The sequence below is a fragment of the Fragaria vesca genome, linkage group LG3 (assembly GCF_000184155.1).
Source record: "Fragaria vesca subsp. vesca linkage group LG3, FraVesHawaii_1.0, whole genome shotgun sequence".
In the NCBI taxonomy this organism is placed as follows: domain Eukaryota; kingdom Viridiplantae; phylum Streptophyta; class Magnoliopsida; order Rosales; family Rosaceae; genus Fragaria; species Fragaria vesca.
In genome coordinates, this window is record NC_020493.1 from 4,034,971 (window position 1) to 4,050,937 (window position 15,967).

Here is a 15,967-nt window from a genome sequence, read left to right on the forward strand (position 1 = left end):
CTCTTCTTCTCTCTCTCTCTCTCTCTCTCTCTCTCTCTCTTAATTAAATTCTTAAGAAAAATTAGATTGACATGCATGGTCGACTGAGCTGGTTCAATTTGTTTTCTTAGAGAGCTGTGATTTCGACGGTGAAGCCCATAGTGGACGCAAGCATAGAGGACCTCTGCAACACTCTCTTCCCAGAGTGTCTGAAAATAGCAGACTTGGGGTGCTCTTCCGGACCCAATACCCTTCTGGTGGTATCAGACATCATTGAAAATAGCCGAAACACGTTTCAAAAGCTCAACCTCCCCCCGCCATCGCTCCAAGCATTCTTGAATGATCTTCCCTGGAATGATTTCAACACGGTGTTCAGGTCACTGCCTGGCTTCTATAAGAAGCTCCATGAAGAAAATGGGAACAAGTCGGGTTCTTGTTTCATTGCAGCAATGCCTGGTTCCTTTTATGGCAGGCTCTTTCCTGACAACTCTCTTCACTTTGTTCATTCTTCTTATGCTCTCATGTGGATCTCTGAGGTCAATACTCTTGATTGTGCTTTGCTACTTGTGGTCTTTTTCTTGTACGTTAGTCTTTTTTTTTTTCGTTTTAAGCAAAATTCTAGTTCAGTCTTATCTATTATGCTAATATATGCGTCAATGATTGACTAATAGAAAATCAATATGATCTCTATGAGCAGGTTCCAAAAGGTCTGGTAACCGAAGGAGGAGAGGGACTGAACAAAGGGAACATATACATATCCAAGACAAGCTCACCTGCTGTGTTTAATGAATACTTTGAGCAATTCAAAAGGGACTTCACAGTCTTTCTGCGATCTAGGGCACACGAGCTAGTCCCGGGAGGTAGTATGGTCCTCACAACCATGGGCAGCATAAAGAGCAATGATCCCCTCTCCATTTGGGAATTCGTCGGATTGAAACTCCATGACATGGTTTTAGATGTATGCATGTGTATAGATTCGAACCCCTCTTAATTTGTTTATTAGGCTATGATATATACATGTTACGGTTACTGATCATTTAAAAAATATAAATTTCAGGGTTTGATTGAGGAGAAAAAGTTGGACAGATTCAATTTGCCATACTATGCACCCACAACAGATGAGGTAAAAGAGGTGATCGAGGCTGAAGGGTCTTTTACTTTGCAAAACCTTGAAGCTTTCAAAAATGACTGGGATTCTTACATAAAACAAGCTCATAGTGACCTTGACAAGAAAGCAAGGGCTGCAATACTCTCCACTGACATAAGGGCAGTGGGAGAGCCTATTCTGGCTAGCCAATTTGGAGAAGAAGCAGTGGACGAATTGTTCCGTAAGTTCGAAGAAAATGTTCTTGATCATATGGAAAGGGAGAAGTGTCAGTTCATTAACCTAGTTATATCATTGATCAAGAAGCGTTAAGTATGAATATGTATGCTGCTGTATTGTATTTGGTCTCGTGGCTTCCATACTTTCTTTCTTTAATAGGTTTTTCAACGGTGCAAAGTATATATATGTAGTGCCAAGTATTTAATCTATTTTTCTTAACTACTTGTATATGCTTATTTTCATTAATTTCAAATTTATGACCAATTAATTTTTTTTTATTTTTTAAAACATGACATTGATCAGTGTAACCATACATAATAATTTAATTCTGTGGGCTGACAAAAAAAACTACTTCCTAAATGATTCAACGTTTTCTACCAATGAAACACTTCCAATGTAGTTCAATTCACATCTGTGAGTATCAAAAACATAGATGAATCAAACCCCACTGGCGTCTTTCTTCGACAACAGAAACAAGAACAATTTCAAACATATGAACACCCCTCATTAAAGCAAAATAAGACCTAAAAATAAAATAAAAGATACCAGGTTATAAAGATTAAAAACAAACATTAACACCCTAACAATGGGTGAAGCCCAAGCCCAATAAAAGGGCCAGCCCACCCAATTGCTAAGGGCATCCAAATGACCATTCAACTTCTAGAAGCAGCGAACCGCCGCTTCAGTCTTGCTGCCGGGAAGACCACCACGGTCAAAGCCGCCACTCCAGACCAGCATACCACCAAGCCACGGAACCTCGCCTCCTACATCGAGACCACCTGCCTCGCCATCGCACTCAGAGATCCTCCACCACCAATCAACCGAGATCTTTGGGCACCTAGCCCGTCCTCCATTGTTCCACCGCTTGCCTCCAAAGGGGTCAACCCCACCTAGATCGATCGCTGCAACCCCAGAAACGCTGCCTAGCATCCCATAACGCTGTCCATGAGTCCAGACTAGAGCCAAACCACCACCACGAGGCAAGAACCCCCAAGGTTTAGCCATCAAGGTCGGACCCGAATCCAGAGCCAAACTCAGACCTGCCAAGAACAAAAGAAGAATCCAACAACCAAGAGAAGAAGCCTCCATAGAGCTTGAATTTGTGATTGGAGAAAGTTCAAATTTGCCGAATCAGAAGCCAATTCCAATGCGAGGGGGAGAGAGGAAGAAAAGATTGAGAAAAATTCAGAGGGTTTCAGATCGGATAGGCGGTCCTAAAAAACCTAGCGACGACGCTAGGCCGAAGGAGAAGGAGGGAAAATATTGTGTTTTGTAATGTATCTGTTTTTTTTATGATTTATCACTAATTAATGGATGTGTTGTACTAATATGTCAATCTATATATTTTTTGTAAGTCAAGAGAAGGATAAATAACTTAAGAAGCTTGTACCATGCATCTTTGGATGTTGTCTTCAAATACTTCAACAAGTCATTATGTATAGAAAGATTTATTATCAGAACATCTTTAGTAATGTTAGCCTTTTTATTTGTAGTCAAATTTTAGCTAAAATAGTTAAAAAGTTATGGAGTAAATACTTGTGACACCCTGTAGTTTACACCTAAAATCAGTTTTGTCCCTCACTTTTTTTTTAAACTGGTATATCATTAACAGTCTAAATAACCATTCACTCTTATCTCTTCTAGCATAGTAATAGGGGGCTTAGACCTTGCTCTCAAAACCCAACCATTGAAGCTCTCACAAGCATTGTTAATGAGCATGTCACAGTCATAACCAGCTAGGAAAAGGGCAAATCAGTCGAGAATTCAAAGTATAGGGGTATACCAGTTTAAAAAAAAAGTGAGGGACAAAACTGATTTTAGGTGTAAACTACAGGGTGTCACAAGCATTTACTCTAAAAGTTATTTTTGCTATCCACTTAATTAGAAGTACATCTACACGAATACTTTCTATTTCAACTTAAGTTTGATTTACATTATTGATTAAATAAAGAAAAATTAATTTAAATGTGTCTTAATATTACATAAAACGACTTAAAAGAAATATTTTGAATTAACATAAATTATAGAGAACTTTATCTCGCTAGCTATAACATCTCCAACAACTCTTGCATAATTTCTCTACTAGCCTTCCAGCACGCACATACGCGCGTGCGGAAAGACCGCGCTCACGCGTGTGTATAATCATTTTTTAATTGACATTTGTAGGCAAAGTATTTTTTGATATGAAGATCATTTTATTGAATCTTATCTTCAATGTTTACGTGAGCACAAAGAAAGCCTATTTGGTCACACGTCTCTCTTTAATTTTACTGATTCACATGTTTTTCATCCCAACATAATAAAGGGTATTTGGATGCATATCTTTCTTCCAAACAAATTACATAGTAATCTTCCAGACTATGAATATTTACAAAATCTTAAACAAATATGAGAAGGCATTGTTGAAACTGAAATTGCAAGACTTGAAGAGTGATCATCCTTTGGCTTCTGTAACACTTCAGTTGCATTTAGATCTTGCATATTACATCAACTTAAATTGATAATTAGTGCCACACTGTCCAGGTCTGCTATTTCATCCAATAAACCCTTTTCAGTATCTTCCATCACCAGCAAACTTTCAAAGAGAGTACTGATTAAACCTGTAAAGTCAATTAAAAAAATTTCTGAATTCTTGTCATTTGGGTGTACAGATGAAAATAAGAGGGTCGATACAGAGTCTGAAAATAAACCATTTTCAGTACCTGCCTGTGTTTATTTTTTCAAATTTGAAATTGTCAAAAAATTTCGAAGCATAAAAAGATAGGGAAACCGCATACAAAACTGATGGCCTTGACTTGAAGTTCATGTGGTATAAATACGTGCATGTAATTTTAAGATATGAATCAAAAAGCTCGACATAATCAGCCAGTGCAGTTTCAAACCACATAAAACTATCATATATAAGCATGACATGAAAGTAAAGGCTATAATAAACTACCAAAGCATGCCTGAAAAAGATGAACTCAAAATTCCTTTTTGTTGTTCTTAATAAAATAAAGAATTAAATTCAGTTTACCCCCATGTGATTTGGGGGTGACTTCATGTTAGTCCCTACACTTTTATTTACATCAGTTTACCCCTTCAACTCTTCAATTTCTGTCTGCCGTGCCCAAATTCTCATATTCTGTTTGAATTGACCGTTAATTATCAGCAGTCAAGGTCCGATTTGGACATATAAGGTCCAATTTGCCTAAATTTTAGATACTGGCCTCACAGTTAAGGTTAAAATTATCAGCAGTTAACGTCCGATTTGGACAGAATATAGGACATTTGGTCACGCTTGATGAAAATTCAAAAGTTTGAGGGGTAAACTGATGAAATTGAAAGTAGAGGGATTAACATGAAGTTACTCCCAAACTTCATGGGGGTAAACTGAATTTAATTCTAAAATAAAATACCAAAGAAGATGGTAATCTATACCTTCAAAGTTGTTGAAGACTTACACTATTGTCTATGAACACTCAAATGGTCGAGCTAAGTTGCTGATGAAACTGAGAATTAAAGTCTTTCTTGATATGCTTTCAGTTCTACTCCATGAAATAGTTTTCTACACTAACCAGAAGTAAATATGTTCAAAAGAAGAATCATAACATGCACAACCAGGTATAGTCGTACAGGTAACATATTCACAGAAAGAGATGGGTCTAAAAAGAGTAATTATATAACCATTGTACAGAAGTATGTCATGAACCCCAAACCAGCAACTATAATTTCTAGAACCCAAAGAACCCTACCCTCAGAAGCCTTTAGAAACTATCAATGCCCTGCAATCCAAAAGATAATTTACATGGCCACCAAATTTCTTCAACACCATTTAACATCAGAGTTCAACAGAATAATAAAAGAGTTTTCATCAGCAAGCTTTAAGGAAAAAAGAAGAAGTACAAAAATAACAACAATCACAATAGAACAAAAAAGATCCTATATATCAAAGTGGTATGAGATCTTGGCAGTTCCATTACCTCAAAAAAGTGGCTGACACTAATATCCCCAATCTTCACCTTTCCATCGATCACCTTATTGATAATAATATTTACCATCATTGTTTGATTTTTCTCTGCTTGTCCAACCAAACTTATCAAAAGAGACTTGTAATACATCCCCATTATCTGCTGAAAACATAATATACGGTATCAATTGAGACATGTAGTACACATGACGAGTAACGCAAAAGAAAGTTATAGAGAGAAACATTCATTCTAGAAATAATTAAGAATTGCAGCCGAAAGTGGGCAACTTTTGGGGACTACCTGTTGATCATCACACATTGGTTATCTAAGGCTAGTGATATATATCAATATTTCAATATTTGCTTGTATTGAAAATTATTTATCTGATTGATAAAGCACTTATAGACATGAGCAACATCAAGACAACAAAACAACATAAGTAAAGGAAGTCATTCATCTCTTAACTAAAAATTGTTAGTTAATCACCCACTACCAACGCACCAGTTATATAGTAGACATCAATTGTTAGTTCCCTCTTACTAACTTCTCAACTACCGATTGATATCATAAAAAACGGATTCTCCTTAGCTTACAAAATTCCCATTGATACAGTTCATATGGTTCAGAAATACGATGGTATATGAGGGTCAGTGAACGAAGTGGCGGATATGTCCTATCCTTTGTTCACTCCTGCATATATGGACTTGAATTTATCACTTTAAAGGCTGATATATAGATGAAGACACAATTTAGCTGGTACCAAAACAAATCAGGGAAAACAATCCATACAGTGGGAAATATTCATTTTCAATGTAGATAAGTTAATAGAGTGGCACTGAAAACAATATGGTCCTAATCTTTGAATTAGTTTACAGGAAGCCTCTACATGACCAAGTATACCGTTTTAGAGCATCTAATCCTACACCAATCAACGATGTGAATGAAATAACCTGTGCAAAAATCAGACAGCTCCTCTGCAAGTGTAATACATCAAAATCAAAACACAATACATGAATAGAACGAAGAAATGCAGAAGCATACCGGTCTTAACGCGTGAATAAACATGTCCGCATCGATATGCTTTTGTTCCACCCGTATGAGTAGCTTTAATCAAAGGTAAATTCCGATCCCAAAGACAAATCCCCAATCAATGGAACGTAAAAAGAACCCATAAATTACTTACCAGAATCGCCACCGAAATCGCTGAGCGGCGTAAAAAAGATTGCTCCCACCTTGCCGATACGATTTCAATTTACTCTTCCTTTTGAATTTGATTTTGCTCTGCTCGTCTTCATTTCTTTCTCTTTCATTTTGTTCCTTTTTCGTTGCTTCGTCTGTTCCATTTGTACCCGACGTTGATGTGGCAGTTTCCATCTATATGGAGATCGTGGGCTAGCAGTTGAGAGACTGCGTTCTTCTTCTTTTCCCTTCTTTTTTCCCCTTCTTTTCCTTTTCCTTTTTATCGCGGAATCCTCTATTCCTCGGATTTATTTGTTTTGCGTTTTGTCAGCAAGATTACTATAGTGTCCTTCTTTCATTGTTTACATATAACTGAAGAATAATAAAACTTGGGTTTTTTTCAGAACTTTAAAAATTTAACCATTACCAAATCTCTTCTGGTTTTATTAATAGAGATTATAGAAGAAGAAACCACAAAATCTCTATTAAAAAAATGGCTCAACTCCAACATCTCATTTATTTTACTCTACAAAATTAAATGTTTTTCTATAATTTAATAAGATCCAGTTCAAGGGACATCTTATTTGACTTAAATTTTTATTCCTTAGATTTAAAATGATCTAATGGTTGATATTAATTGAGAGTATGATTTGGCAAGTGACATGGAAATACTCTTATTTACCAATCAATAAAATATTATATTTAGGTAAATGAAATTCATTTTCTGAAGACAATCAAAGAAAAAATTTACATGATTGAAAAGCATAAAAACACCCATATATGTTCTTCAACGAGACTGTAGAAAAAGAAATCTAAGTTCATAGAAACGTATGACCTCTCCCCTCATCATATCAAAATATCATGCCACAAAAACCCCAAATCTGTGGTTACATTAACCTTATTCATCATGAATCATAGTATGTGATACCAACTTGCATATTCTGAAAGTAAAGAATTAGGTCTGTTGAAGCCCCAAATCTCATTGCAGCAGCATTAAATTGATCAACTGATTGCCATTAGTTAAAAGTATTCAGTCAAGAAGATTGATGTGGTTGTTTAAAAGAAAGATTAGATGGGTTGTTTAAATTATATAAGAGTGCGGCTATAAAAAACCCTAAGAGCGCAGCAATTCACCTCCATCTCATCATCTTGGCCGACGGCGCCTGAGGCGGGCTCCGACCTTGCCTCCGAGGTGACTGCTAGACGGGACTCAAGCTTCTTTTGCTTCCATCGGTCTTGGGTGATTGTTGGGTAGCATTTGCCCAAGATTGTCATCGGATCTGATTTGGCTGGGATGGGCATGAAGGGGGAGTGCGTGTTCTCGAGGCCGGCGATCTGTTTGTTGATTTGGATTCTCGCCAGACAAGGTTGTGGTTGCTCCGGCGGCGCAGATGAGGGATGGTAGAATCTGGATTGCAATGGCTGTTCTCCGCGAAGGCTTGTTCTGTGGCGGCGCTACATGAGGTGCTTGGAGTTGTTTACTGTTGAGGACAGACCAGCTTTGAGTACCATTGTCACATCCCGACTCTTAAATTTTTACCTTATTTACTAGCTTGATACTAATTAGAGTTTTACCGTCTTCGTCGTTGAGTTTATAGTTTCAAAGGTTCCTAGATGTGTTTTGAGAGACGATTATTTTGGAGAAATTATTCGTATGAGAAATATTTGATGACGGTAAAAAAGATAAATTTTAGCTAGTAAAAATATAATTTTTATTAGGGTATTATTTATGTGGTGTTATTGTGGAGTTGGGTTTTTATTTGGTGTGGGTAGGAACCGGTTGGGGAAAAAGCCCAACACATTTTCTCCCTTCTCTCTCTCTTCCCTCCCGACTCTCTCCCCGAGCTCTCTCCCTGCCGGATCTTCAACGCGACCGTCCGCCGCCGTTCGGCCGCCACAGACCGCCGCACCGGTCCTAATCGGTCGGCCCTTGTTCCCTCTTCCTTCCTAGACTGGTGGCAGCCTCCCTAGTGCCGCCGTGAGAAAGAAACCACGCCCGAAAGGTCCAACTGCCCATAGTTCTCCGTCGCCGGAACTCCCTCCTCCGGTCGCCATAGCCAGAGTTGCTTGGCTCAAGAGGAAGCCCTCCTCCCGTGCTTCAATCCCTCGAAAGGTTTTGGTGTGACTCGTGCTAGGTAAGGAGAAATCATTGATTAAAACTCTAGGGCTCAATTCACTATTTTAAGTCGATTACCCTATCTATGCTTGGAATTGGTATTTGTGCTAGTTAAGAAAGTTGTAGAGTGGGTTGAGAGGAAGTTGCTGTTAAAATTTGGTAGGCATTGGAGGTTGCCGGAGTCGGCCGCCGGCCACTGTTAAAGGGATTTTCATGGTTTTAAATGTGTTTTATTAAGGGGAGACTAATGATGTGAAGTTTGGAATTTTTGGAGGATTTTTGGATAGATTTGAGATTTTTCTAAGTTTAGTATTTTGGCGGTTAATTAAGGTAGAGTCCAGCCGTTGGATTAAAGTTGTTTAATCTGTAGGGGGTTATTGTTAAGGTTACCAGTTTTGATGTTGAAGTGTGGACCGTATCGAATTGAAAATATCAAAGTTAGACAATGATGAGCGTGGTTACGGCTCACATTTAATTTTGCCTATTTTGTATAATTATTGGATTTTGGTTGGGAATTTAATTATATATTTGGAACAAGACGTGAGGAGGCTCGAGCAAAAGAGGTCTCAGATCGACATCAGGCTTAGGCCTAATTTGTGAGTGGACTTTTGTTTTAAATAATGTGCATGCGAATGGTTTATTGATGAATAATTTCTTTTGTTGGAGAATAACCGAAATTGAGAATTTCGGTGATTATATATTCATTTATGGATGATTATGAGGATAATATGTATATAAATAAATGCTAGCTAGCTATACGTGTTTTTCCGCCATAATGAGGTAAAATTTCATTATGGTATGACATGAGCGTTAGACGCAATCGTCGTAGCCCTATATAAATATAAGAATTTATATAGGGAATATGCATGTATATATACACTCGTGCTTTTCCACCATAATGAGGTAAAATTCTATTATGGTGTGACGTGAGCGTTAGACGCATGCGTCGTAGCCTTGTATGAATTTCTATTTTTCTTATTCCTTCATAGAATTTGTACAAGGAATATGACAAGTGTAATATATATATATATATATATATATATATTATTTTAGCTTGAGAGGCCTTATTTTATTAAGTTTGGAGACTAGCCGGAGCTAGTCATGTAATTGTCAATTGATGAGTTGAGAGCTTTTGAGCTGTCGCATGCAGCATATTTTCTATGAAAATTTAAATTGAGAAAGCATAAATATTTTTATTAAATTTATTTTTGTCCACTCACTCTAACATTTTCGAATGTTTTCCCCTGGACCCTTCGTTTTAAAAATGCTCAGTCTGCAGAGTTCGGGTTGGCACTAGATGGAGGCGAGGCATAGTTACCCACTTTTCCACCACTTTTCACCAGTAGGTTACATGTTTAACCTACCAGTGTATTTTCTTGCTTCATGTAGTTTTTTAGTAGCTCTGATTACCTTTGGGGATATTGTATAATATTTCGGTGGTGTGCTAAGACTTATGTTACAGTTTAGAATTTTCTAAGGATGACGTATGTTATATTAGTTAGATATTTATGTGATAGATTAGAAGATGGTTTTATTATTATGTTGTGGGGAGCATGTGGCTCCAGGAGTTGAGGTTGGATGAGTCAATATAGGAGTCTTATTTGAATTTTTCAAGATAGGGTTGTCCATCATTAAGGGAGGTTATGCCGAATTTTTCGGTAAATTTTCTTTAGATGTGGACCCTGTAGAATTTACTTCGGGTTTCAAGATGAAACTCGGGGTGAGTCCTGATAACCATTCTGGTGGTGGTGGTGCCAGGGCGTGTTTGCGGTATGCATGGTGGCTGGATGACTCGCACAGCGGCAGAGGCAGTAGTGGTGGACTGGCCCAAATCTACCTGATGGGTCTTGAGGTTTTGGGCCTTCTTGATCTGCCTTTGGGCATTTAGATTAGTTTATATTATATAGTTTTCTAGTTTTTTTCTATTTCCTACGAGCTTATCATGTAGGACACTATTGCACGTTTGTTGTGCCTTTATGTTTTAGGGAATATGTTCTATTTCCTGTGGGTTCACCCTTCAGGATACTAGACCTAGGGTGTTTTATGAGTACGATTACTAAAAGGTAGTCTATCCTATATACTAGGTGAGGTATGCCTCACAACTACTTGTCTATCTGTAGATAATAGCGGTAGAGTATGTAATGGCTATTCCAGGCCTTCGTTTTACCTAAATTTATGAAAGTCATAACTGACTCTTTAAAAAAAAGAGTGCGGCTATTGAGATCTCCAAATTTGCTCACTTGACCACACTTTATTATGAGTTATTGAATGATGGATAACTCATCTTACATAATGACTATTAAAGAGAATAATAATACTAAAATAAGTAATGAATTTATTCATTTTGGACTTTCCAATTCAATAATATATATTGTATTCTTTATAATTTTTTTATGTATTTTAATTTCTTAATTTTTTTTTTTTGCATATATATTATTACCCATTTACATATTTGATAAGAGCTAAACTATGATTAATATTGATCGTGTGACATAAATATATCATCATACATGTTAGAAAAAATATACAAGCTAGGTGAAGTAATTTATATAGAAAAAAAAATTCTTTTTTAGAAAAATCAAATAATTATAGAAATAATCTATCATGAGTTACATAAAATATAGAGAGAGAAAAAAGAAGAACTTACATAGAGAAAATGTCACACCCAGGTTCTTAAGTTATTTTACGGTTATTGACTTTGGTATTAGTAGTCGGTTGTGCATAAAACAACCTCCCAAGCCCGTAACCAAGCAGACATTCCACCACAACTGAGGCCGCCCCGAAGTATCCACCAATAAGTCTGGTGGGCCGGGCCCGACCTTAGCAGCAGTATTGGGCTGGGAGTGGATTCAGAAGGCATAAGGGAGCTGGATGTAAAACAATAGCAAAGACAGTTGTCCCACATCGGTTTTCAGGTGAAGAGAATCCACTCTGGGCCATAAATATGGCCCAGCCACCAGCTTGTCAGGTACAATAACTACCCCCTAGTAATTACATTCAACTAAGTTGAGACTGACTTAATCTTCGTAGAAGGAAAGACCGGAAGCCCCCGGTCACCCTTGTTATTGCAGGTCAGTGGGAGGATAGCCGACCATCCACCAGGCACGTCATCAGCTTCTGTGAACCCATCCGAGATTGTACAAAAATATTTGGCGTTGTCTATGGGAATTATTACGAAAAGTCACGTTGCTCTGCCTTCGAGAGGCAGTTTATTCAAGTCCATGAGAACAATAGGTCCATCGGGAGGTGCACAAGCCCAACAAAGAGTTAGCTAGTCATCAAGTTGGCATGCTCCTCGGTAGGCCCAAGACTGTCTCCTGGATTAGCAAGTTGTTCAGCCAAGTCCAAACTGCCATCGGGCCCAAGTTTATCTACAGGTCCAGTTAGCTAGACAGCAGGTCTAGGATTTTCGTGTTCCACCGTTTATTGATGGTTTCTCTCCCAGTGACTCCGGCTGCATCCTATTTGTCCGATCTCACCTGTAGCTCCGCTCGGCCCATCCCGCCCGGGTTGTCATCTCGCCCACCAGAGGTCTCTGTCGGCATCCCGGACCTTTGTCCACTCAGTCCGAGGAGCGGCTCTCCGGGTTCCCGATTGACAGCGTCCGGGTCTTCATCAAGGAGCGGGTGTGCAGCTGGCTGTACCTCTCCAGGGTCACCTCCACTCGGTGCAGGCCGGGATTAGCTATCTCGGGCCAAGCTCATCCGGTGCCGGCGAGGGGTGATGCGATGGGAACCATCTAGTAGCGCCCGGGATCCACCGGCAGCGTCGGTCAGTCGCTTGGCCGGGAGGGGCACCGCTCGAGCAACTTGGTCAAAGCTCGTCAGGTTTCATCTGCAAATCACCATGGCAAATAGGTTCAGCTCCATCAGTTCACCGGGACACCAGCGCAGGATAACCTTGCAGGATCTGAGAAGAGGGAGAGAGAAGAGGGAGTTGGTCTGATCTTGGTGTTGATTTGGACACCCAACATCTACTTTGGGCACCCGCACTGATATGGGGAGAGCCTGGTATAAACAGCAAGAAAGATGAATTCAATAGCATGGACGTCTGGTTGAAAGTGAAAGATAAGAGTCCGAGTGGAGAAGCCATCAGAGGGGGATTGAGGTTCAAAAGTGGTCTTGTATCTGCAGAGACCGGGACACGAATAGAAAAAAAAAAACACTATGGACACCCAAAGGGACACCCAGAGCTATTTAATTCCTTGGTCTTTAGCGGGATGCACAAGCAGCAGTGCGAACAGCCAATAATTACTCATCGGATCCCGGAGGCCTTCAACAAAAAGTTGGTGGGGTGAAAGAAAAAAAAGGGAACCTATAGCAACAAGATACTACCCTCTCGGACCCTAACTAAGTGTTCACAGTTCACACTTCCGGGTCTACTAGGTGCACCCATTCAGCAGCTATTTTCATAGATAAGTCCCTATCTCGTTGGTTTGTGAAAGTTCAAAATATTGATGCCACGATTTCGTCCTACTTGCAAGTCAACCTGTATGTATACGAGTATGCATGCTGGTCAGTGGGTTTTGACATTAGACCTAGAGGCATAAGTCATCAAAATCCTGAGTAATATTAAGCGGGATAGGCATTAGACCGAGAGGCATAAGTCATTAACATCTCGAGAAATATCAAGCGGGACAGGTATTCGACCGAGAGATTGGCATTCGACCGAGAGGCATTCGACCGAGAAATTATGTAAGTTGCTAATCGATCATTTGTTTATTGTGAAGGTACAACAATCTTCGCCCGGCCGAGTAAGTTTTGAAGCCGGGTGTTGGGAGGGGCATTTTTTATCTTATCGGCGGACTTAAAGATTACGATGTATATCAAGAAAAGCAAGACCCGGAACAAGCAAGACTCGGAACACGCAAGACCTGTTCAACACACCTCTTGAGTACGGACTTGGGGGGACTGGGGCCAGGTGCCCGTTGATAAATGACTAGTAGACCTGTAAATGGACCGGATCCGTAATAGAAATTTTGGATCCGGATCCGACCCGTTACCCGCCGGATCATTGATAACTCGATCCAAATCCGGATCCGGCGGGTTAACGGATACCCGACCCGTTAATCGGATCCGTTTATAAATTATAATAATAAATATTTTTAAATTTAAATAATAATTTCATAATTTTATGATAAATTTTCATAAAACACTAATAAAATATTATAGCAAAATAAAGGTTTACATCAAAAGTTGAATTACATGGCCAAAATAATCCTTAACGATAAACTAATTTAATCAAAATACTAGACCTCCAATGTTTATGAAGCTAGGAGCACAAAAAGAACATAAGCATCAATAACCTTCAACTTCATCAAATCAAACTTTAGACGCTATTTAGATATGAGTCAAAACCTGTATAAACAAAAGAAAACAGTTAATTAGTTTGTTTTCATGGCAACTATTATAATGATTGATGAAGCTAACCACCCAATCATACAAGACAACTAAATACAAGACTATATATGTGATTTCAACGAAGACAAAGGTTGCTGTTAGGTATAAACAAGAGTAAGACAATTAGCTAGAAAGTAACACAATAATTAAATAAATATACTTACATATCTCTGCAGCACTGGACGACAGGACATGAGTTCATTTTGGCACCTCTTCTTCTTCAGATTGTGAGACAGATCCTTCACACAAAGAAACCTAAAAGAAAAATTGGAACCTCATATATATAATGAAAACATCAGCAATAATGTTAAATGCATATAAATACCACAGAAACTTACTTTTCCGTTTTCGAGAGGGAAGCCAATCTTTTGTAGTCACCAAAGCCTCTACAGTTTCTGGAAGCATAGAAGCATGAGATTCATCAATCACTCTTCCTCCAACACTAAATGCTGCCTCAGAAGCTACTGTAGTAGCTGGAACTGCTAATATGTCACGAGCCATTCTTGCTAAAGTAGGACATTTTGCACCATTAATTTTCCACCAGTTCAAAACATTAAAGGGTTCAGCTCTTGGAAACAAAGGCTCCTCCAGATATTGCTCCAACTCTGATTTTTTCTTAGCAACAATATGAGAAGACCCTTCCCTCACAAATGCATCAAATCCACTCAATTCATCATCTCTAGAAGCCACTGTTTTGTCATTACAAGAACCACTGAATTCCAAATTTGATTCCATCTCAGATTGAGATGAATCATCTTCATACTCAGTGAAAAGATCAAACATAGCAGTGCGAACTCTTTCAATATACTCATAAGCTTCCGAACCATGAAGCTTTTCAAAATAATATTCAATCAGCTGCATTTTAAATCTAGGATCAAAAACAACACCCACTGCTAGAACCAAGCTGCATTCATCCCAATATTTGTCAAACTTCTCTTTCATGGGGACAGCCATCAATCGCAAAAACTCATGCTCACTCTTTTCCCACTTAGACAAATGCATTTTAATCTTACATATATCAGGAAAGAACACATTTGAGGTAGGAAAACTAGAACCAGAAAAATGATTCGTTGCAGCATAAAAATGTTCCAAGCAATCAGAGATAACTTCGGCTGTTTTCCACTCCTCGTCAGTGGGATGATGTTTATAATTTCGATCTGTTTGTGACAAGCGCCAAAACACCTCTTTCATTTCAAGAGCACTTTTAATCATCAAAAAGGTTGAATTCCACCTGGTAGGGCAATCCATTTTAACCTTTTTCTTATCCTTCAACTTGAGTTGGGTTTTTGCTTGATTAAATTTCTGTGTTGCATAACCGGACCTTTTCAAGTATTTTACAGATTCTTTGACCTTAAAAATGAAGCCTCCAATCACTTGTAACGCATCTTGAACAATCAAATTAAGAATATGAGCAGAACAATGAACATGAAATAATTTACCTTCCAATAAGATCAAAGACTTGTCACAAAGCCAACTCTTTAAGCTTCTCACCATCGCATCATTAACAGATGCATTATCCACCACCATGGATAATAATTTCTTTTCAAGATTCCAATCCAAAATCAGGTCAGTGATATATCGAAAAAGAGTGTCTGCATCATGAGGATATTCAATACATCTGTAAGCAAGTATTTTCTTTTTCAATTCCCAATCCTCACCAATAAAATGAGATGTCAGACATATGTATCAAATATCTTGATGATCAGAAGTCCAAATATCAGTAGTAAGACTGACCCTACCAGGATATCGTTCAAAAAATTGCACATTTGTTCTTTCTCTTTTTGTGAACTTTGAGAATATCTAACTTGACTGTATTTCTACACACAAGCTTGAAACTTGGTTGAAGATGGTTTAAAAAAATCTCAAAATATTCATGCTCAGCCATACTAAATGAATAGTTATGCTTAATGACCATCTTAGCAAAATCCATACGACTTCTCTCTTGTTCAAACTTAAATTTTTCAATTGATGTATCACCTGATTCATTAGTTTCAGCAACTACCATTAGTTGATCAATGCC

At 38.4% G+C, this 15,967-nt stretch overlaps 1 protein-coding gene and 1 non-coding gene across 4 annotated transcripts in view; one reads left to right on the plus strand and one right to left on the minus strand.

Annotated features, from left to right (window-relative positions):
* The window catches only part of LOC101293672 (3,7-dimethylxanthine N-methyltransferase-like), a 2,950-nt gene extending 1,554 nt beyond the window's left edge, over positions 1-1,396 (plus strand). Inside the window, exons 2-4 of the mRNA XM_004295356.1 lie at positions 111-515; positions 677-937; positions 1,037-1,396. Of these exons, the coding sequence (XP_004295404.1) occupies positions 111-515; positions 677-937; positions 1,037-1,396 (1,026 nt within the window). The remainder of the gene's footprint in view (positions 1-110; positions 516-676; positions 938-1,036) is intronic.
* Positions 1,397-3,483: 2,087 nt separating this feature from the next.
* LOC101303094 lies at positions 3,484-6,714 on the minus strand. 3 transcript variants are annotated; one of them, XR_184179.1, is made up of 4 exons: positions 6,437-6,561; positions 6,295-6,357; positions 5,266-5,415; positions 3,484-3,903 (listed from the first exon to the last, which is right to left on the minus strand). It is a non-coding gene; the product is annotated as an uncharacterized LOC101303094 (transcript). The 3 variants fall into 3 exon arrangements; XR_184180.1 differs by adding an exon at positions 4,747-4,850 and having other exon boundaries at positions 5,266-6,714; XR_184181.1 differs by lacking the exon at positions 6,295-6,357 and having other exon boundaries at positions 6,437-6,651.
* Between the last annotated feature and the right edge of the window lie 9,253 nt (positions 6,715-15,967).